At 46.5% G+C, this 22,569-nt stretch overlaps 1 protein-coding gene across 1 annotated transcript; it reads right to left on the bottom strand.

The window, feature by feature from the left end:
* Positions 1-274: 274 nt before the first annotated feature.
* Positions 275-6,323, bottom strand: Sh2d2a (SH2 domain containing 2A). The gene is made up of 7 exons (XM_038311837.1): positions 6,197-6,323; positions 5,225-5,364; positions 4,436-4,617; positions 3,872-3,961; positions 3,557-3,725; positions 1,098-1,253; positions 275-909 (listed from the first exon to the last, which is right to left on the bottom strand). The coding sequence occupies exons 2-7, from the start codon at positions 5,318-5,320 to the stop codon at positions 568-570; spliced, it is 1,035 nt and encodes a 344-aa protein (XP_038167765.1). The 5' UTR covers positions 5,321-5,364; positions 6,197-6,323; the 3' UTR covers positions 275-567.
* Between the last annotated feature and the right edge of the window lie 16,246 nt (positions 6,324-22,569).

The raw sequence follows: 22,569 nt of genomic DNA, 5'->3' as shown, positions 1-22,569 counted from the left end.
CCTAAGCTAAGGTTGTACGTTCATAATTAATAATAAGTCTCCATGTCTTTATTTGGCAGCCCAAAGAAAATGCTGACTACATGGGGAAGTCTGGACGGAGACAGGACCCGGAAGGCAGCAGCTGGCAAGGGCACAGGGAGTTCAGCAGGTGAAGGCAGAGCAGGGGTCTTTGGTGCCAGCAGAGAGGAAGTCTGAGGAGGGACCTGAGGTACAGGGTAGCGAGTCCGAGTCACAGCGAAGCGATACCACATTCAGATGTGACGGGAGGCTGTGAGTGCACACTGGGGGTGACAACTGGGATCCTAAGTGCCTTTCTCTGGGAGAGCTGGATCAGTACCACATGTATCTGAGGAAGGCAAGATGCTGGTTGGGAGGAGGAAGGTTGAGGGAGCCCTGTCTTCCTTATTTTTCTCTGAAGTGGGGCAGGTAGGGCTTCACAGAGGTGAGCTTGTGAATGTAGAGTGCAGATAGAGCCTGGAGTCTCGAGCCTGGAGCTGGACAAAGTTCTCCGGCAGCATGGACTGCTCCGTCCTGCTTCGGTCCACTGACCTTCACCTCGTCCACTGGTCAGGAGGAGCTTCCTCTTTCTGCTGGCCTTCTTGAGCTTTTCTTCTCTTGTACTCCCTTTGCCTGGCCTCCTGAGATGGGCCTGGACCAGCACTTCCGGAGGATGGGGTGCCCAGTGGGTGCTGTTCCTGATGGCCCCTCTACCTCAGCATAGATATTACTAGGGGCTTCCCCAGGGCTGCCCCGCCCCATGGCGTAGAAGGCTATGGGCTCATCAGGCTCCTGGTAGATGGGGTTAATGGGTAGAGCCCGTTGGGGTCGTGAAGCAGGACTTGCATAGACTTCAGATGGAAGCTGAGGCTTGGCAGGGATGGGAGGCCTGGGTCTGGGTGCCGGTGAAGTCTAGGAGAGAGGGCAAGGCCAGGGAAGGGAGCTGATGAGAACCGTGGAGACAGGGTCTAAGCTCAGGCCTATCTCAGCCCGAGCCTCTCCCCATGAGGTCCCTACCTTCCTGGCCTCTCCCTCTGACCTGTGTCCCCTCTCCAGACCCTGGTCCCCTTCCCGTCAGGATGACTTGTCTCATACAGTACCTCCTTGGGTTGGGAGGCCCACACTTTCTCTTTTTGTGCTGGGGCCTGGGTCTGCCCCTGTTGGCTGAGCAGGCTGGGCTGGCTGTTTGGATCCTCCTGTCTTTTGCTTCTGGAGTCTGATTCAGTCTTCAGGGAAAGTCCAGTGGGCTCAGCAGTCTGCAGGGAGAGAAGGAGGCCTGGATGGTTGGGGTGGGGTGGGGTGGGGATGACAGGCAATGCAGGAAAAGCAATCAGGCCTGAGAGAAAGGGAGAGAGAGAAGTGAGGTGTGGGTCAAGTTCTCCGTGTAAGGAAGAGAGAAGATGGTGCTGAAGAGCCCTGGGAACTGTGTACGTAGACTCTGGCCACAGGTGTGTCTAGAACTGAACTTCATCCACCCAGAACTCAGCACCAAGACAGTCATTCGTTTTTTTTTTTTCGAGACAGGGTTTCTCTGTGGCTTTGGAGCCTGTCCTGGAACTAGCTCTTGTAGACCAGGCTGGTCTCGAACTCACAGAGATCCGCCTGCCTCTGCCTCCCGAGTGCTGGGATTAAAGGCATGCGCCACCACCGCCCGCCAAGACAGTCATTCTTATCTGGGCTTTGGGAGCCTTTACTTTCAAAATACTTGCCATGGGGATAAACCCCACTACAGCTGGGCCTTATTTCTTCAGGCTCAAGAAGCTAACGTGTGGGCTACATGTTCAGGGCAGAGACCTTCCCACGGGGTAGCTACTCTAGGTAGAAGAAGCTAATGTGTGGGCTACATGTTCAGGGCAGAGACTTCCCACGGGGTAGCTACTCTAGGTAGCTCTGCTTTCAGCTCAGCACTAGTGCGGCCTCTGCTTCTGGAGGCTAAGGCCATAGGGCTTTCTCAGGCTCCTACAAACCACTCAGGGTTTTCTCCATCCAAAGGAGAATTCTTTCTCCTAGTGTCCATCCTGACCTTCCCTGACCTTCCTTCAGAAGGCAGTATATCCACTGTGCTGCCCAAATGGCAGGAAAGTCAGCCTCAATACCTCACCACCCTCTAAAGATCTGCTCTGCTCACCGCCAGTCCTCCCATCTGCACGGCTTCTCCAAGCTCACACACAGCCAGCGCCATCTTTAGACAATGGACACCCCGCCCCCGCTGGATCATCCCTCTCCCCGGACCATGCTGCAGCCTCTTTGCCCAGTCTCTCCAGCAGCACGCAGGGCTTCCTGCTCTAGAAGGACCCAGACCTTCAGGCTTGGTTAGTGCTGGGCCTGGTTCCATTCTGACCTTTTCCCCAAACTGACTCCAGCCCTGTGGTTTCCAGTTGTCTTTATCCCGTGGATCTGGGGGTTGAACTCTGGGCCTCTAGCTACCCCAAAACCCTAGCTCCCTACTTGACCTCTCAAATACAAGTGTTTATTGCTGACTCAGACAAGCTCCTCCTCTAGTCTTCATCTAAACATCTTCCTGCTTCCTCATCTAGTTCTGCAAAGACCCTGTCAGCTCCACCTTCTGAACAGCCAGCAGGGCCTCTTGCACCATCTGCTCCACTGCGCTAGCCCACCCCCTCACTTTCTGAAACATTGTGGCCGTCTCCATCCCTGGTTGCCTTGTCCAGCCGGTCAGGCCCTTACTTCTAACTCTCCAGTGTATCCTCAGTTTTAACCTCAGACCCTTGTAAGAGCCACAGGGCCCCTTAGCTCATTTCCCACCTTTCAGTTCATCAGTCATCCTGATCCATCCAAGGCAGCTTCCTCGCGGCTCATTATTCAAACCCAGCAAGCAACCTCCCACTTCAGGGCTTGGCCCTGGCTGTTACTTTAGCCCCAAATGCTTTCCCTCCAGCTGTCTTCAAACCTCCCTCTTTCACTTCATTCAGGGCTCTGCTCTCTGCTGTACCTATGGGAGATAGTGCTAACTAATCCTGTGACTCTCCATCACTGCTTGGCTTTCTTCCAAGCGCTCGCCCTTTCGGCTGTCAGTTTGTTCTCTGTCTTGCTGATGGGGTCTGTCTTGTCCTCATGAAGGCCAGGCTATTATTGGGTTGCTGTTTACTTCCTCAGTGTTGAGAGCAGCTCTCCACATACAGTGGTCAGAAGCCCCCGCACCTTTTGAAAGGAGGGGTCTTCCTGACACTTCCTGCCAAGGTAGCGGTGGAGCCGTGCGTCCCCTGGCATTCACCACAGTCTCCGCACTTGACCCCATCCTTGGACTTGCTGGCGTGGCTACTGTAGTAAGGTTTCTGAGTGAGATGCCCTCCCATCATGGTCATCTCTGCTCCTCACCCCCTGCTCCGCAGACTCAGTAAACCTAGCTTAATTTAGCTTGGTTGCCTCCCTTTACCCTGCTGTCATGTGCTTTTCTGAAAGAGGAGTAGGTAGGCAAATGTGGCCAGTCATGGGTTAGGATGAGAAAGGCAGATGCCAGTAGCCAGGACCCAGCTGGGATGCTGGAAGTGACAGCAACAACATTGTTCTCAGTTGTGGATTTTGGGTAAGGGCTCACCTGGCGGGCAAGGGGCTGGGTGAGCATCTCCCCATAGGGGCTGAGGGGACACGCTGTATAGTGTTGAAGCAGGTCCTGAAGCTGCTTGTGGGCACTGTCTTCGCCCAGCACCACGTGACGCCCATCCCCCAGCTGGGCAAGGAGGAAGTGACGGCAGCAGGTCCGGCTCCTGGAGGGGCCACTGTGAGTCAGACTCGCCGTTTCTTCCCCTACCAAGCCCTCCTTGAAGAAAGCAGGTCAGCACAGGAGCCAGCCCCTTGGTTAGCACAAAGCCCCACATCCAGTTGGTCATCGGGACCCGAGGGGACTCCTCACCTGTAGGAAAGCACGAAGGTCACGGCGCTCTCGCTGAAGCGTACCAGATAGCATCCTTGAGGCTGGGGCTGCAGCAGCCTCTCAGCTTCCCTGCACAGTTGGAGAGAAGTGTCGGCTCTGACTCTTGTGACCTCATTTCTGTCTCTCGGGCTCTCCTAACCTCACCTTCACCCAAAGCAAGTATATCACGACTAGGTGGAGATGAGGGGTCAGGGATCCCACTCAGTGGGAGCTGCAGCAGCAACAGACATTACAGCTACCGTGCTAGGGTTCTGAAGTCAAGAGCTGTACGGGAAGAGTGAAAGAGAAGTGTAGGGTTGAGGATGGAGGAGGAGGATCTGCAAGGTAGGAAGAGAGGACAGAGATGAAGGGAAGAGGGGCTGAGAATTTGAGCACCAGAGACCTAGAGCCAGTAGGATAAATGAGCCTAGGGAGAGAAACTGAGGCCCAGAGTAGGCTGAGCCAGAGTGTCCCCTCAGTGAAAGGTCTGGGAGTCATGATTTCCGGGCTGACTCAGGCCCCACAGCCCCTGTGGCTTCTGGTGGTTCCTCCTCCGTGACTCACCTCCTGGTAATGAAGCCATGGAACCAAACTGGGGCAGTCCTGAGCAAGAGCCAGTGGGCCTGGGTCTTCTGGACCCAGGCTCTGGTCTCAGCTTGCAATGACAGGCCACCTTTCCCAGGTACCTCTTCCTCCTTCTCAGTCTTCCCCAGGATCCAGGCAGCTCCTGGGGCTGAGGCAGAAGCCTGGGTGGGAGAGAAGTCAGGGAGAGAAGCAGCTATGGCTAGAGGGCTTCTGACCCCAAGCTGCCTCCTTTATCCTCATTACCAACCCCTCAGCCTGTCTTAGGGTCACATTGTCCAGAAAGTCCTTCCCAAGACCACTGACCTAAATTTCTTCTGGGTTTCTGAAGGCCTTCCATACTGGCCTCAGAGGCCAGGGGTGGTATAGGAGTCACCCCAGGCAGGAGAGGGTGGCTTCTTCTTTAGTAAAGGACACTGAATTGGTGTCTGGGAGGACAAGATACTGAAATAGGATCTTAAATGTTTTGGGCTAATGGAGGAGCTGACACAGAACACAGACAGCTGTGTCTGGGATCAGTGCCTGACTGTGTTCTGGTCACTTGCTGATGGGGCCTGACCTTTCTAGGACCAGAGGAAGTTAGGGCAAGTGGGTTGCTATGCATGGGAAGGAAGCTCTCTCCACTTCCTTCTTCCTCTGCACCCAGCCCTGCCCTCAGCCAGCCATTCATTCCTGCGGGCTTTCTTCTTAACCCGTGTCCATGTGCATGCCCTCATCCTTGAGAGGGCGAGAGCGAATGAAGCAGCTGTACCCTTTCGTGTTGCTACTCACCATAGTGTGGGTGGCCCTGGGGTTGAGCTTCAGAGCCTGTATGCTGAGCTTGCTCCCCCAACCCAAGTCCTGGCATCTCCCCTGGGTCAAGTTCATGGGCTGGAAGGTGCTGAAGGTTGGGGAGGGGACCTCATGATTCCCTGTTGAAATGAAGGGAGTTGCTGGGGTTTCTCAGGGAGGGATTGCCTCTTGTTCTCCCTCCCTCTTATACCCAGGCTTAGAGTGTCTCTCAGACATCTCCGGCCAGGTGGTGGTGGCACATGGCTTTAATCCCAGCACTCAGGAGGCAGAGACAGATCTCTGTGAGTTCGAGGCCAGCCTGGTCTACAGAGGGAGTTGCTACAGAGAAGCCCTGTCTTGAGAGACCAACCAACCAACCAACCAAATGAAACCAAACCAAATCAAAAACCAAACCAACAAAACCCCCAAAACATCTCTGAAGGGACTTTTCCCTAACAGGGACAGTGGTGAGAACAGGTTAAGTGCAAGTGTATACTGGGAGAGTGGGCGGCCTCTCAGGGACAGGAGGAGGAGCTAAGGTGTTCCAGAGAGACTGATGAAGAGAGGAGTTTGTCAATGAAAGAGAGACCCTGGGAACTAGGCTGGCCTTCCAATGGCCTGGAAGTCATGTAGAGAGGTAAATTCCTTCAGATCAGGGCCCTCTCTTGGTCTAGTCTCCTAAAGATCCGAGGACCCTGCCCCCTGTCCTCAGGGATGCATAGAGCAGGAGTTGTGGACACTGTGGCAGCTTTGGCTTGGGTCAGCTGCTGTCACCATGATGGGGAGCCCAGGCCCAGGAAGGCGGTATGGGTAGGGAATCTTGAACTTCACACATACCTTGGGGGCATGTCAGAGCCAAGCAGAACTCCACAGAGGCAGGTATGTGTGCTCAGGAAAGAGGCGCACACTCGGTGGCGGTTCATCTGTCCTCCCACCCCTTCCCCCAGGGACAGGAAGTGTCAGTCTACTCACCTGCTTTGTTGTGAAGAAGATCCACACCACAGAAAACCCAGTAAGACAACAGACCTGGCCCTGGAAGGCAGGCAGTGGAGCGCTGGTGGCTTACTGTATAGTGGCTGAGGAGTTCTTCTGTCTGGCCTTTGTCCCCTCTGAAAGCTTTGTAAGATTTCTTAGAGATTCACAGTCAGAATTTTACATGAGGATGGAAGGGCAGGGCAGCAACAGGAAGGATGTGGGTTAGACTCTGGAAGAACTTTGCGCATGTGTGTGTGTGTGTGTCTGTGTTTGTGCGATATATGTGTTAGACCACAGGTGCACTTGCCCGTGTGTACATGGAAACTAAAAGCTGAAGCAAGCACGCTCAACCACGCTCCACCTTATGTTCTGCAACAGGGTCTTTCATTGTGTCTTAAGTTCATAATTTCAGCTGGACTGGTCGGTCAATTAACCCCCCAGGATTCACCAGCACTGGGTCTACAGGCCTGTGCCCAGTTCTTAAGCACAGGCTGAGGCTCCCAGCTCAGGTCCGCAAGCTTGTACAAACAGGAGCTTTGCCCGTGGAACTTTGCCTGTGGAACTTGCCCGTGGAGCCGTTGCTCCAGCAGCTGGAGGGACTTATTTTTCGTCATAGGAGATTCAGGAGACACTAAAGAGCCTGACATCTGTCCTTGAGCAGATAATGCAGCTGGACTAGGGCAACACTAAGTAACCTTAGGGGATTCTCTGACTACACAGGTCCCTGTTAGAAGCGGCAGGATCTGAAAGTCCCCACAGGTCTCTGTTGACTTGGGAAGCTGTGGGGCTTTTAAGAAGTAGAACCGGGGACCAGGAGCAGGTCACATGGGGCAGGCAGCATTCTCTGCATCTTTTGGTTTCAACCCAGGAGACTAGATTCTAATACCCATGACATGGTATTTAATGTTACTTAGAAAAGACTTGCCAGACAGCGGTGGTGAGCCTTTAATCCCAGTACTTGGGAGGCAGAGGCAGGTGGAGCTCTGAGTTTAAGGCCAGCCTGGTCTACAGAACAAGTTTTAGGATAGCCAGGGCTACACAGAGAAATCCTGTCTTGAAAAGCAAAAAAAGAAAAAAATGAAAAGACCCAGTAGAATTTACTAGAAAACTCTTAGATCTAATAACACAGTTATAGGATAGGAAATCAATACCAAAACGGTGGCCTTTATATAGACCAACAATGTACTCTCAGAGAAAGAAAAAATATCCTATTTGTAGTAGCTCCAAAAAGTTAAGTATGTAGGAACACACCTAAGCAAAGAAGAGCAGGACAAGAACTTCAGGACCTCAGAAAGGAAATCAAAGAAGGTTCTAGACGGTGCAAAGACATTCCTGTACTAGACTGGCATAGATAATAATGTGAAAATGGCTGTACTACTAAAATTAATCTATAGATTTAATGCAACGCCTATAAAATTCCAATGTCATATTTTACAGATCTAGAAAAAAACAATCCAAGAATTCATCTGGAACCACAGATGACTACAAATAGTAAAGTATCCCAAAGAGTAAGAGCACAGCTGGAATATCACAGCTGGAATATCACAATAGCCAGCCCCAGTCAGAGCTATAGTGATAAAGCAGCCTGGAACAAGCATAAAAACGGAGGAGTGGACCAATGCAACAGAACAGAGATCATGGACACAAACCCATAAAGTTGTGTCCCCTTAATTTTTAACTAATGAGATGAAAACATTCAGCAAAGAAAGCTATTCAGCACATAGTGCTGGCAGAATTGGATATCCACGTGCAAAATAATGAAGCCGGATTCACATCTTTCATCTTGAGAAGCAATCAATTTAAAATGGATCCAAGGCCTTAATTCAAAAATGGAAACTTCTGGAAGAAAGCATAAGGGATACCGTGTGGAACATCGGGGTAGGCAAGAGCTTTCTGAACAGAGTGCTGGGATCACAGGAACCAGTCCTGGTAGAAAAGATGGACACGACACGAAAATAAAAGTTTCTGTACAGCAAAGGAGACTATTGGAAACTGGGCATGACTGCACCCAGCACTCGGGAGGTGTGCAAGGCCAGCCTGGCTTACATATAGAGACCTTGTCTCCAGAAACCAAAACCAAAACCAAAACCAAAACCAAACCCCAAAACAAGGGGCTAATATCTAGAATTTATAATGAACTGCAGAGATTAAATGTCAAGGGAGCAAAACTGCCAATCAACAAATGACAAATGAATTGACTGGGCCATTCTCAAAAGAAGAAATGCAAATGGTCATTTGTATTTTAGAAGGCATTCAATAGCCCTCGTCATCAGGGAGTGCAGTGCAGAACCACCCTGAGGTCCCTCCTGGTCCCTGGCAGAATGGCTGTCTGCAACAAATCCTCTGTTTCAAGAAATGTTGGTGGGGTACAAATTAATACAACCATGTGAAAATCAGTTTGGAGATGCCTCAAAAAATTAAAAACAGAGCTACCATATGACTCAGCTATTTCATTCCGGGGCATCTACCTAGAGTGAGCCACACCCTGCTACAAAGCTATTAGCCCCCCCCTCCATGTTTATTGCTGCTTTATCCACTGTGGCAAGGAGATGGAACCAACCTAGATGACATCAGCAAATGAAGGTTAAGTACAACCTGGTCTGTATATAAAATGTGATATTACTCAGTGACAAAGAAAAATTAAATCACAAAATTTTAGGAAATTAGATAGACTTAGAATGTACAAAATTGAGTGAGGAAAAGAAACCAGCATGTTCTCCCTCATATGACTATCAAGCATACATACATACCTACATACATATAACTGCAAGTGTGGGTATGGTATAACATTTAGAAAGGTGATAAATGTTGGCCAAAGGGGCCTATGGAAACCTCCAAACATCACAGGCTGTTGTCAAAGCTATTGGTTGTTCTCCACAACTTGGTAATGGAGGTTCTATAGTGTAAGGCAATACTTATGACATCAAACATGGAGAAATTGATCTGATGCTCAAGTAGAAGCTTCAACCCTATTGGCTATCATGCATAATCCTGTAATGTATCCTATATGTTACTGGAGGACGGCTGTCATCAATATTATCTAGCTATAAACCCTGTGCCTTCAACAGTGACCTGCCTGTAACATGAGGGCCTGCTTGTTGGGGTTTCTGTCCTGCCCAGTTCCCACAGCTTGTATGTCCCAAAGAAAATCACACAGAGGTCTAGATAAGTTATAAACTGATTGGCCCATTAGCTCAGGCTTCGTATTAGCTCTTATAACTTATATTAACCCATTATTCTTATCTATGTTAGCCACATGGCTCAGTACCTTTTTCAGTGGGGTAGGTCACATCTTCCTTCTTCAGTGTCTGGACAGGACTGTGGAGAGATGGGCTTTCCTTTTCCCAGAATTCTGTTCTCATTGCCCCACCTCTACTTCCTGTCTGGTTGTCCCGCCTCTACTTCCTGCCTGGCTACTGGCCAATCAGTGTTTATTTAAAACATAATTGACAGAATACAGAATTGTCCCACACCACCTGCCTGCAAGATATACCAGTGTAATAGGGGCACAAATGTTATGGGAGTAACCAACCACTTTTTGGTTGGATTTAAGGCCCACTCTGTGAGATGGAACTCATACCTGATACTGTGGTCTAGGGGAAAACTTACTGCTATTATTCCACTAAAGGAACATAGCAATAAAATAACCTCCCAAACTGGGCATGGTGGTACACAACTTTAATCCCAGAACTCAGAAGTGAAGCATGATTAATAAAAACCCAGTGATAGAAATTGAGGTTCAACCTGAAGACCCAAAAAGCAAAGCAGCAGGCCACTGACTCTTACCTCGACCTCTGTCTGAAATGGTGATCCTGCCTCCAAGAATCTCAGAATGAGTCTGTGTCTGAGAGCTGTCTCTTTCCATTTTATAATCCTCTCTAGGGCTGTGATTAAAAGTGTGTACCACTGGGATTAAAGACATGCATTGCCTGGTTTCTACGGCAACTAGTGTGGCTACTGGGATAAAAGGTGTGTGTTATTACAGCCTTGTCTGTAAGGCTGGCCAGTGTGGCTGTTTTATTGTCTGAATTTCAGGCAAGCTTTATTTATTAAAATATAAATGAAAGGGGCTCGAGAGATGGCTCAGAGGTTAAGAGCACTGGCTGCTCTTCCAGAGATCCTGAGTTCAATTCCCAGCAACTACATGGTAGCTCAAAACCATCTGTAATTCGATCTGGTTCCTTCTGGCATGCAGACAGAACACTGTATACATAATAAATTAATTAATTTAAAAAATATAAATGAAATATCACTACATTTGCTATGTCTAAGATAAAAAAGAAGACTATAACTAAATAAAAGACTATATACAGTAAGTACAATAAGTTTATACAAAATATACAGGCAATTAATACATCAACAATGTCTAGTCCATTTCCATTTGACAAATTCGAAGAAAACACTCCATATCTATCTTGGTGAGTCCAAAGTCTTGTACCTAATTTACTTTCTATTAGTCTTGTACCTAATTTGCTTTCTGCATCAGGTAAACAAGGAAAGCTATAAATATAACTATCTAGTCTTCAACTCCCTCTGATACCCAAGAAGGAAATAACATTAACTGAGTAAGCAGAAAGTGTGAGCAAGTGACTTCCAAAAAATGTTGGAAATGACAAACAGCTGGCTGTCTGGACAGTCACCCAAAGTTCCTCTGCAATGTTGGGCATCCATCTTCAGCCTACAGGCCTAACATATTTGACAGGCTTTTCTGTGAAGCAGGATATTTTGTGTCCTCCTTGTCTAATTAGGACAGCACACTGTCAGCAGTCCAGGCAAGGGCACTTTCTTGCCTAGTCACTTACTTCTGCCACAGAGACAGTAAACTTCTGTGGAGTTTCTTTGATGCCCACTATCTTCTCTGAAGTAGATTGATGCTGCCAAGAGCAGACATGTCTCATTATAAAAAAGAAGAACCTAGGTTATCAAAAGATCTTAAATGCCATATTCTGTAGTTTTTGAAGTGTTTGAAGATGACCTGTCTATCTAAAATATATCTTTGTTTGGCCTTGAAAACATACCTGATGTGACTACCAGTTTGATTATACTTGGTGATTAACTACTAACCTATATTTCTTTATTATCCTAAATAGTTGGTAATAATAATTTTCAAGGACTATAAATTTGCATTACATGGTTAAATGATTTGTATAGGTACAATACTTGAACAAAAGTAGAAATATATATATATATATATACACAGTATGTTCTAACAAAATTAATCTCCAATTTGTATCAATATACAAAATTTGTATACAATATACAAAAGGCTAATCCAATATAAAACATTTAAAACTAATAGTTGCTTTTTAAAAGTAGATTCAGTAATCCACCTTTTATCTTATATCTATATCCTCCTTTTTTCTTTTCAGAGTAGATTCAATAATCTACCCTTTTATCCTATCATATCTATATCCCCTTTTTTCCTTTCAAAACAAGAACCTTGAATCTAATTTTCTTTGTTTAGCTTTTTTCCTGACCATTATCCATAACTACTTGTAATCAACACATTAAACAAAGAAAATATTCATAACCCATTTTTTTGGGAACGTGGGCATAATTTTCTAGGCTACTTCCTGCTGACTGGCAGGTGCTGATAATCTTATGCAGACCCAAATTAATTTAAGTGTATTCTGTGAGGCTGGACCATCTCAGTCGGCAGTCTCGAAACTGTTCTGGGTGCAGAACTACACCAGAGGTGCTCTAAAACCTTGGCTTATCTGGGCCATTTGCTCCTATAGGAGATTTTTTCAGGGGGTCTTTCTTGATCAAACCTTTTTCTTTCTTCTTTTTCTTTTTGTTTTCTTTTTTTAATATGTACAGTTTTGGAAGTGGATCACTCTATCCTCTTTTACAGATGAAACTTAGACCCATGAAAGCCAAGTAACTTGTTCAGTGTCCTATGGTTAGTAAATGCTGCGCCGGGCATTGTTTCCAAAGCCAGAATCCTAGAATCCAGAGCCCTGGGTAACCTCTGTGTCTCAGTGTGGTGCCACCACTGGCCACGCCTGTCCTTCATGTCCCCGCCAACTCAAGGATCTCCCTGGCTGGCTGAGTCCTCAGAAAGCAGCTGTGTGGTACAGATGTGCATCAGGTGATCCAGCGGCTGCTCACTCTCTGGCAGGTGCTGTGGGTCCTGGGTGATCCCTGCCATGGAGTGGCTCGGAGTAGCCCACATCGGAGAAGCTTCTTGTAGTAGATGGTAACTAACATGGAAACCCACAACTGAAGAATGTTCAGAGAGTGAGAGACTTTGGAGCACTCAGTTCTAAATGGAAGTCTTTATCAAATCCACCCTTTGGATGGGGACAGTGGAAAGATTGTAAGAGCCAGAGACAATGGATGTTTCCTGACACAGCAGCAGCGATGCACATAGGAACTCACAGAGACTGAGGCAGCACACACAGGGTGTCTCCGTAAGATGGGAGAGTAGGCATGGGCTCCCACCCCTACCTAAGAAGCGATCTGCAACTGACACCTGTGCCAGAGGGAAAAATCAGTTTTCCCTGATGGAATGTCACTGGCTGTATCAGGCACATGCCATGGTGCATCCCATGCCCAAGAGTAGTTAGTTGGCTAACACAAAATGAATGTATTTTTGTGGACTTTTTGTTTCATTTTGTATTGTTTTGGTTTTTTTCTTATTGGTCTTCTGTTTGTTTTGATTTTAGTTTTGGGGGGTTTTATTTTTTTGGTTTGTTTTTGAAAGAGAAAGGAAAAAGAACATAAAGTTGGGTGGGTGGGTAGGCAGGTAGAGGATCTGTCTGAGAGGAAATGGAGGAGGGGAAAACGTGACCAAGATATACCATACAGAGTTTTTTTTTTTCAGTTAAAGAAAGAAAGAAAGAAAGAAAGAAAGAAAGAAAGAAAGAAAGAAAGAAAGAAAGGAGCCAGGCAATGACTCATGCCTTTAATCCCAGCACTTGGGAGGCAGAGACAGGGAGAATCTCTATGAATTTGAGGCCAGCCTGGTCTACAGAGTAAGTTCCAGGATAGCTAGGACTACACAGAGAAACCCTGTCTTGAAATAAACAAACAAAATAAAAGAAAAAAAAGAAAGGATGCTGAGAAAGGGTGATGAGGAAGGACGGAATGCAGGCAGAGGACACCATGGAGGCCAAAAACCGTGAGCCTGTCAGAGTTGGACCTCACCTCTGTTCCTTCAAGGTTATTGTGTTTCTACCTCAAAGGTCCCACCTAGATTTAGGTCAGAGAGTTCCGCTCTCTCAAGGTTATCACCAACAGGTGTGGCTAATAGGCCGGCCTTGTACTCCAGGAATAGAGAAGCAGATAGGTTCCTACCTAAAAGAAAAGTCTAAGGATCCAACTAAGGTTCCAGTTCCTTTAAGGAGTAACAATGGATTCCACCAGGGAGTGGTTTGCCTACAGAATGTTTTGGTCTAGGATGTGTGACTTGCTTTGTTCTAGCATTAGAATGTTTAACTGTGGATATAGCCTACAACCTTCAAATGGTCTGTTCATTTCCCTGCATCATGTTAATGCAGTTTTGTCTTACTCCTACCTTTTGGGGCCAGGGATATTTTAATCAATTGAAAATTAGACATGGGCGATTTCAGTATTCACTGGAACTCCCTCCTGGTACTATTGAAAGACCTCGATAAATCCAGACCTCTCTAGCAGGAAAAATAGAGCCAAAAATCTAGCAGAAAAAATAGAGCCAAAAATCTAGATTAGCCAGTTCAGTGACTCTGTTTCAGGAACTAGCTGAAGATAAAGTTAGATTGTAATCTTGAGAATAATCTTGAGAAACAGGGAGTTACCCCCTTGTGATTATCACTGGTATTTTCGGAATTTCCCAATGACTCCCTCCCTACCCCCTTTGGATTACTGGGTTGTGTTGTCTTCCCTTAAATACCCCTTCTCCCAGCTACTCGGGGTTGAACTCTCTACCCCTGTGTGGGAAATGAGTTTCGGCCCTAGTGCACTGGTTCCTGTCCTGTCTATAAACCCCGTGTGATTGCAGCAAGGACGGTCTCTTGTGAGTTCCTGGGGGGGTCGTGTTATCCTGAGACTTGAGTGAGTCTCCCCACACCGGGGGTCTTTCACTATTCTATATGATTCTGTTTTATTATATTTTTCATACGTCTTCATATTCTTTACTAGTATTTCTAAACCCCCAAGCCCCTACCCTGGCAAGTGGTATTTTTGTTGAGCTGGTCCCCGACAGGACACATGGGTTGTGAAAGAGGCTGTAAAGCTCATTGTTTTTCTAGTTTCAACTCTGCCAAGGCTCCTCTTTTGTAGTGGTTAAATGAATAAAAATGTGATTGACAGCCAAAGTATAAAACCTATAAGTCTAACAGTTTCAGAATAGCTACTCTAATGGCATAGAAGATCTTTGGGGTGTATAGAGTTTGGGATTGGACAGGTGTTTCAGTGGCTACCTTAATTTAGACATGTGATATTTTTTGTTTGTGAGTTCATTACAAAACAATTATTTTAATTTAAAAAGAAAGGAAAGCTGAGCTGGGTATAGTGGTGCACGCCTTTAATCCCAGCACTCAGGAGACAGAGGTAGGAGGATCTCTGAGTTTGAGGCCAGCCTATCTATAGAGTGAGCTCCAGGATAACCACAGCTACACAGAGAAACCTTGTCTCAAAAAATCAAAACCAAAACAAACAAGAAAAGAAGGTGACACAGAGAGATCAGCTTCACACATGGCGTGTGAAGACTGCATTCTTAGGACTTTAACTTGAACTCCAGCTGTGGCTACCAAAAAAAAAAAAAAAAGGTGTGATTAGGGAGGGAGTCTTTGACGTGTGGATGACGCACGCACGGTGTGGATTCCAGGGCGAGGCATCGCTTTGGAAATAGTGAGTCAAAGAATACCAAAGGCAGTTGTGGATCCCCAGCACCACATAAACCAGGCATAATGTAAAAAGAACACTGAGCAGGGCATCCCAGCACTCAGGAGGTAGAAGCAGGGAGTCAGAAATTCAAGGTCATTTGTAGGCTATAGGAGAATTGCAGGCCACCCTCGGGTATCTGAGACCCGGCCTTTCAAGAAGATTCTTGTAACCTGTAAATTGCAATAAACACCTACCCCCAAAGAAAAAGGAAGAAAGGATTCTAAAGACAAATACAAGTTTTATGTTCAGTGTAGTCAATCGTTTGACCTTCTCTACAATTTTACATTTAAATTTGTACTGTTAAAAAAAATAAAAGACGCCGGGCGGTGGTGGCGCACGCCTTTAATCCCAGCACTCGGGAGGCAGAGGCAGGCGGATCTCTGTGAGTTCGAGGCCAGCCTGGTCTACAAGAGCTAGTTCCAGGACAGGCTCTAAAAAAGCTGCAGAGAAACCCTGTCTCGAAACCCCCCCCCCAAAAAAAAAGAAAAAAAAGAAAAGACATTCTTACCTAGCATGGTGGTCTCAGACACAGGAGAGTGTCTGTGAGTGTGAGGCTATCCTGATCTACACATCTCCAGGGCTACATAGAGAAACCCTGTCCAAGCAAAGTTGTTTTCTTTTTCTAAATATTCTTAACTCATTATCCCTCCAAGAAGAGAGCTAGAGATCCAACCAATCACAACACACCCTGTGAAATGGTGGCTACAGGGACAGTTTTCTTAGAGTAACACAGGAGGATTAGTGAGCCAGGATGCAGACAGCTGCTTGGGACGGTGTTCCTGCTCACTACCCATCTCCAGCGCCACTTTGGTCTGAGCTGTTTCCAGTTAGGAGAATCCAGAGCTTCATTTCTCAAGTGTCTATATCCTGAGCTGCCCTGGCCCTGTTGGTTAACAGAGTCACCAGTTGATGTGGTGATAGAAGATCTCAGGGAGCAGCTGCCTGTCGGACACACCTCCTGTGCCACCTCAGCCCCTCATGGCCTGACTCTTTCTTGTCCTTCTTTTTTTTTATTTTTTATTTTTACTTTTTTGAGACAGGGTCTATGTAAGCTTCACTACGGCTGGCCCAGAACTTGCTGTGTATACCAGGCTAGCCTCTAACTCACAGAGATCGGTTGCCTTTGTCTCTTGAGTGCTGGGTTGGCAGCTTGGCTGTCTTATCGGGTGCTGGAAAAACCCACTTCAGGCTGCTGTTCCTAGCACGAGGGTGCCCACGAGTGGGTGGTGCTTTTAGTTCCAACTCTCCTTTTTTTTTTTCAAGACAGGATTTCTCTGAAGCTTTGAAGCCTGTCCTGGAACTAGCTCTTATAGACCAGGCTGGCTTTGAACTCATAGAGATCCACCTGCCTCTGCCTCCCAAGTGCTGGGATTTTTATTTTATTTTAAGTTTATTTTTTTCACTTTGGATGAGAGACAGAAATGGATAGGTATGACATGCAGAGTGAGGTTGGTTATTTATTTAGTGGGTTTTGGAGGGGGAAAGAGAGAAGGGGAGAAGAGCAGAGAGGGAGGTAAAGAGACACACACAGACCGAGGGAGAGGGAGAGGGAGAGGGAGAGGGAGAGGGAGAGGGAGAGGGCGAGAGAGAGAGAGAGAGAGAGAGAGAGAGAGAGAGAGAGAGAGAGAGAGATCTGTCTCAGGGACAGGGGAGGGAATGGGTGGGGCTTGTCTCTTAAAGGGACAGGACAGACCATTACATTTAGAAATCTATGCAATGGGGTTGGAGAGGTGGCTCAGAGGTTAAGCGCACTGGCTGCTCTTCCAGAGGTCCTGAGTTCAACTCCCAGTTTCTACTTTTATCCTTTTAGTCTTCTGGGATCTGATGACTTCTGTGATGCCCTCAGGGCATCTTTCCTGTTGTTCTGGCTCAGATATCTTGGCTTTTAAATTTTCCTTTTTTTCTTTTTCTTTATTCTTTGTTTTTTTTTTTTTTTTTGACAGGGTTTCTCTGTAGCTTTGGAGGCTGTCCTGGAACAAACTCTTGTAGACCAGGTTGGCCTCAAACTCACAGAGTTCTCTGCCTCCCGAGTGTGGGGGAGGGGGGAATAAAGGCATGCACCACCACCGCCCAGCTTTATTTTTGTTTCTTTGCTTTCTGAAATAGATTCTCACTATTCCACTCCCTCTGACCTGGAACTTACTACGTAGATCCAGCTGGCCTTGGACTTACAGAGATCTGCCTACCTCTGCCTCCCAGAGAGTGCTGGGGTTAAGCATGGCACATGTCTGATACTTTGTTTCCTTTTAAACATTGGTAATCTCTTCATTCCTTCCTTTCATCAGCTTTTCTGCCCAAATTGTAATGTTTTCAAATTCTCCGACTTTGCTTCTTGTTTCTATTCTGACTGTAGTTGAGTTAACAGTATCCAGTAACACCCATGCCACTTCCTGAATTCTGGGATGCCTCAAAGTTGTCTCTGCCACATTAATTATGTCTGTCACTTTTAAATAGCCTAGCACAAAATTTCAGGGCTCAGAAAAATATAACCAGGTTTTCAGCTATAATGTAACATGAATGGGCTCTAATTCAATTCCCAATAGAACCCTCGTTTCTGTGAGAAGCCACAGGCACCCTACAGTCATTTTAGTTTTCTGAACTGCCACCAAAATTGCCTGTTAATCTTTGCTTAGTGTTTTCTAGGCTTTCTTGTATGTGTCTGTTTGCATGTTGCAGCCAGAGGACACGGTATTAGCCAGGCCCTGATCGTGTGCGCACCTTCGAACTGATAACGGTTCTCGGCTGGGCATTCCTACTTTGTGACTCAGGGGTCAGGTAAGACCCATCTCATGATGGACAGCTCAGGTCTCATGGTGACTTGGTGGCCCATCGTCAAAATTCAGTTTCCACTAAGGCCGAGAGCAGGCCGAGAGAACAGTTGTCTGCAGATGATGGTAGAGCCTTGTCCAAAATCCCAAAGGTCTTGTCAGTGATTCACCTTAAACAGCATCCCTGTCTGGATCTGCAGGATCATACGGTCCAGAGAGTATAGAAGCCTGCACAGCAGACTAGACTTGGTGAAAGAACCTTCTGCTCCAGGCCCTACACAAAGCTTGTAGCTCTCTGAGTCACTTTGTATCTGGGTTTAAATAACACACCTGAGTGAGGGATGTGCTGTCTCCAGAATCCAATAAACCCACTAAGCCTTGAGCTTCTTTCTGGGTGGTAGGAGGGGCCAGGTTATTACTTATCCTTTACTTTAGAAGGAATATCTCTGTAGGCCCCGCACACTGCACTCCTGAGAATTTCATTGGGATAGAAGTTCCTTGAATTTTGGTTGACTTTATTCTTCATCTTCTGATACCAACATGTCCAGAATTGTTACAGCCACCTGCTTACTTGGTCCAATCAGCATAATGTTATTAATATAGTGGACCTGTATGATATTTTGGAGAAAAGATGGACAATCAAGATCCCTTCCAACTAAATTATGATACAGGGCTAGAGAGTTAATATATCCTTGAGGTAAAACTGTAAAGGTATACTGTTGGCTTTGCAACTGAAAGCAAATTGCAGTGAAATTTTGTTTGTAATCTAACAAATAAAGCTTGCCTGAAGATCAGAGTGCAGAGCTAAGCCACTAGTTAGCCATAGAGGACAGGCGGTAGTGGCTCCCACCTTCAATCTCAGCACTTATAGGGAGGTGGAGACAGGAGTGATATGGCTGGGCAGAGAGAGGAATATAAGGCAGGAGGAGACAGGAGCTCAGATGAGGCAGTCTGAGCATGCAGTCTGAGGCTTCAGTTTGAGCATGCGGTCTGAGGACTTGTAGAGCCAGGATCAGTCTGAGGATTCGGTTGAGGCAAAGGTCTCTCTAGTGGCTGGCTGCTCTGCTGCTCTGATCGCTCAGCTTTCACCTCCTAATATCTTACTCTGGTTTTTGTTATTAAGGCCAATTAGAATCAGGGCTATAGCAAATTTCTTCTGGAAGTCCTTATGGACAGGTACAAAATAAAAGGCATTTGCTATATCAATGGATGCACACACTACACTGAATCATGACCAGGTGTGTTAATCTGCCAAGTAAGCACACCATACATCTGGTGCTGCACAGTAACTGCAAATCAGAGCCACTACTTGGTTAAGTTTGTGATACTGTTATTCTCCACAACATCTGTTATCTGCACAGGCCGGACAGAGAGTTAAAAGGAGATGTGCTGGGGACCACCACCCTTGCACCTTTCAAGTCCTTGATGGTGGCACTAATATCTCCAGGGGTGTGATATTGTCTGTGGCTCAGTTTGCCCTGGCAGAGGTGGTTCTAAAGGCATCCTTTGGCCTTTCCAACCACAACAGCCCTCACTCCACAGGTCAGGGGACCAATGTGAGAACTCTGTCGACTTCTACATACATCTATCCCGGTTACACATCTGGGACTGGGGAAATAGCTACAGGATGAATTCAGGGACCCACTTGATCCACTGTACCCAAGCTGGACTTCAGCCAAAACGCCATTAACAACCTGACCTCTATGTGCCCCTGCTTTGACTGGAGGGCCACAGTGCTTCTTGGGATCTCCCAGAATTAGTATCAATTCAGAACCATTATCCAACAGACCCTGGAAAGTCTGGTTGTTTCCCTTCCCCAGTGTACAGTTACTTTTATAAAAGGCTGTATATCCTCTATGGAAGGACTGGGGAAAGGCGAACAGTTAATTTCTTAGGTGTTTTATCAGGGTCCTTCCTCAGGAGCACCTGACTGTCCCTTCATTCAAGGGGTTCTGGTTCTATAAGCTGGCTCAAGTCTGGAAATTGATCTTGGGCTGAGGTGCCCATTCACCATGATCCAATGTAGCCTTTCTTTTTTTTCTTTCTCAAACAAAAATGTAGTAGGCTTCTTATCTATTTCATGCCTGGAAATACCATATGATGGCTATTCTTGGTGGCCAACTTGACTACATCTGGAATTAGCTAAAGTCTAAAATTGGTGGGCATACTTGTAGTGTGCTTAATTTAAAGCAGGAAGATCCATTTCTAATCAAGCTCATTGGGGCAGGAAGATAGGCCTTTATTTTATTTTATTTTTATTTTATGTGCATTGGTGTTTTGCCTGTATGTAAATCAGTGTGAGGGTGTCATGTGGAGTGGACTGTCAGGTGGAGTTATCTACAGTTGTGAGCAGCCATGCGGGTACTGGGAATTGAACCTGGATCCTTTGGAAGAGCAGTCATTGCTTTTAACCACTGAGGTTTTTCTCTGGCCCCTAATCTAGATCTTTTGAATTTGGAAAAGACATGCTTTTAATCTGGATCTTGAGGAGGAAGACATACACCTTTAATCCAGGCCATACCTTCTGCTGGGAGCCTTTATAGGACATGGATGAAGGAAGCTTTTGCCTTTTGCTTGCTTGCTCTCTCCTTGTTACAAGTTTGTTCCTACACTGGCATTAGAGCCTACTTCTTCAGAATACCAGAGCGCACTAAAGACCATCGAGACCTAGCCTTGGGGACTGCGCAGCTATCATCGGAATCGTGGACTTCCTGTTTATAGCCAGCCATTGTTGGATCAGCTGGACTGCAGCCTGTAAGTCGTTATAATGAATCCACTTTATATATTTCTTTCTGTATCTATGGAGAGCGAGAAGATTTATTCTATAAATGTTGTTACTCTAGAGCAGCGATTCTCAAACCTTCCTAACACTGCAATCCAGTTCCTCAGATTGTGGTGATCAACCAGAAAATTACTTTTGTTGATGGGTCTGGAGATATAGAGATATCCAGTTTCAGGGGATCTGGCACCCTCACACAGACACACATGCAAATTTTCTGACTTCTTCAGAATTTGAGTGTTCAAATCCTCAGCCTTATTAGGGTATGCACACAATTTCCTCCCCACGTTATAGGACCCATTGTTTACTAAATCAGTGCCCTTGCTTTAACAGTCCACACCTTCTACCACTAGGACTTGAATTGTCATTATAGTTCAGCTAATCTTAAAACCAGGGCTTCTGCAGCTCGAGCTCTGTGACTGCCGGAGAGGTGGACCCTCCCCTCCAGGGCACACCTTTGTACTGGGTGTGAATCTGGGGTTCTGTAGCTCAGCTCTGTGAGTGCCAGAGAGGTGACCCCCCCAGGGCACACCTTTGTACTGGGTGTGAATCTGGGGTTCTGCAGCTCAGCTCTGTGAGTGCCAGAGAGGTGACCCCCCAGGGCACACCTTTGTACTGGGTGTGAATCTGGGGTTCTGCAGCTCAGCTCTGTGAGTGCCAGAGAGGTGACCCCCCCAGGGCACACCTTTGTACTGGGTGTGAATCTGGGGTTCTGCAGCTCAGCTCTGTGAGTGCCAGAGAGGTGACCCCCCAGGGCACACCTTTGTACTGTGGGTGTGAATCTGGGGCTGTTCAGTTTTTTCATGGCGCTCATTAGTTTCCTTTGCCTATTTATCCAGTGATGCTAAAAGCAATCAGCCAGTTTCATTATTTCACTAAACTCCTTGCTCCTTACACTAGGTGAATCAGAATAATCAAGTGCATTTACCTGAAAAATTGATGAAATAACTCACTCCATGGTGTTTTAGTGCTGTTTGTGCTTCTAGGAGAGGCTTCAGTAACCATAGGTGTCAGCAAACTGGAAAATCTCTTCCAAATACTTTAAAATATTAATTTTTATAATTCTGTCTCTCTAGAACCACTCCTGGTCCATAGTTTGTATTAGTCAGTGTTCTCTAGAGGAATAAACTGATGGAATGAATCTATATTAAAAGGGAGTTTGCTAGAGTGGCTGCAGGCTCTGGTCCAGTTCATCCAACAGTGGCTGTCGACCGATGGAAAGGTCAGGAATCCAGTAGTTCTTAGTCCAAGAGGATAGATGTAGGCGATTACAATAAAGTAGTCCTACATCAGCTGGTCTTTGGTCTGTTAGAAATGAGTTCAGGGTTGCAAAGAAAGAGATCACCATCCTAACTGAAGTGTCTGGACAAGGCAAACTTTACTCTGGACCAAATGGGTATGCTCAGAAAAGCTAATATTCCACAAACAGGAAGTTAATTTGGTTTTTATTCTCCCTCAGGTGGTGGCTGTGTTTTTTTTTTCCATTGTCTAGGGTCGAACCTCACAGTCTTTTTTTTTTTTTTTTTTTTTTTTTTTGAGAGCATTTCTCTGCAGCTTTGGAGCCTGTCCTGGAACTAGCTCTCGTAGGCCAGGCTGGCCTCGAACTCACAGAGATCCTCTAGCCTCTGTCTCCCGAGTCCCGAGTGCTGGGATTAAAAGCGTGTGCCACCACCGCCTGGTGAACCTCACAATCTTATTCAGTTGGCTAGTCTGGAAAGAACTGGCACACAGTAAATGAAAGAAGAAGGGGAAATGGCCACAGCTCCAGGCCATCAGATTCCTAGAACAGAGAACACTGGACCTTTGTGTAAACAAAGGTCTTTTTTTTTTTTTTTTTTTTTGGTTTTTCGAGACAGGGTTTCCCTGTAGTTTCTAGAGCCTGTCCTGGAACTAGCTCTTGTAGACCAGGCTGGCCTCGAACTCAGAGATCCGCCTGCCTCTGCCTCCCGAGTGCT

Source organism: Arvicola amphibius, chromosome 14 (genome assembly GCF_903992535.2).
Source record: "Arvicola amphibius chromosome 14, mArvAmp1.2, whole genome shotgun sequence".
Taxonomy (NCBI): domain Eukaryota; kingdom Metazoa; phylum Chordata; class Mammalia; order Rodentia; family Cricetidae; genus Arvicola; species Arvicola amphibius.
The sequence above is the reverse complement of the archived record's forward strand: the minus strand, read 5'-3'. Positions and strand labels throughout refer to the sequence as shown.

Excerpts from the sequence above, each read along its gene's own strand:
- Sh2d2a (XM_038311837.1), bottom strand. The coding sequence starts at position 5,320 with ATGAACTTGACCCAGGGGAGATGCCAGGACTTGGGTTGGGGGAGCAAG. Across the intron at positions 4,618-5,224 it reads CCAGGGCCACCCACACTATG|GCTTCTGCCTCAGCCCCAGG; the intron begins GTGAGTAGCAAC and ends TCTCCCACCCAG. Across the intron at positions 910-1,097 it reads GGGCCTCCCAACCCAAGGAG|ACTTCACCGGCACCCAGACC; the intron begins GTACTGTATGAG and ends CCTCTCTCCTAG.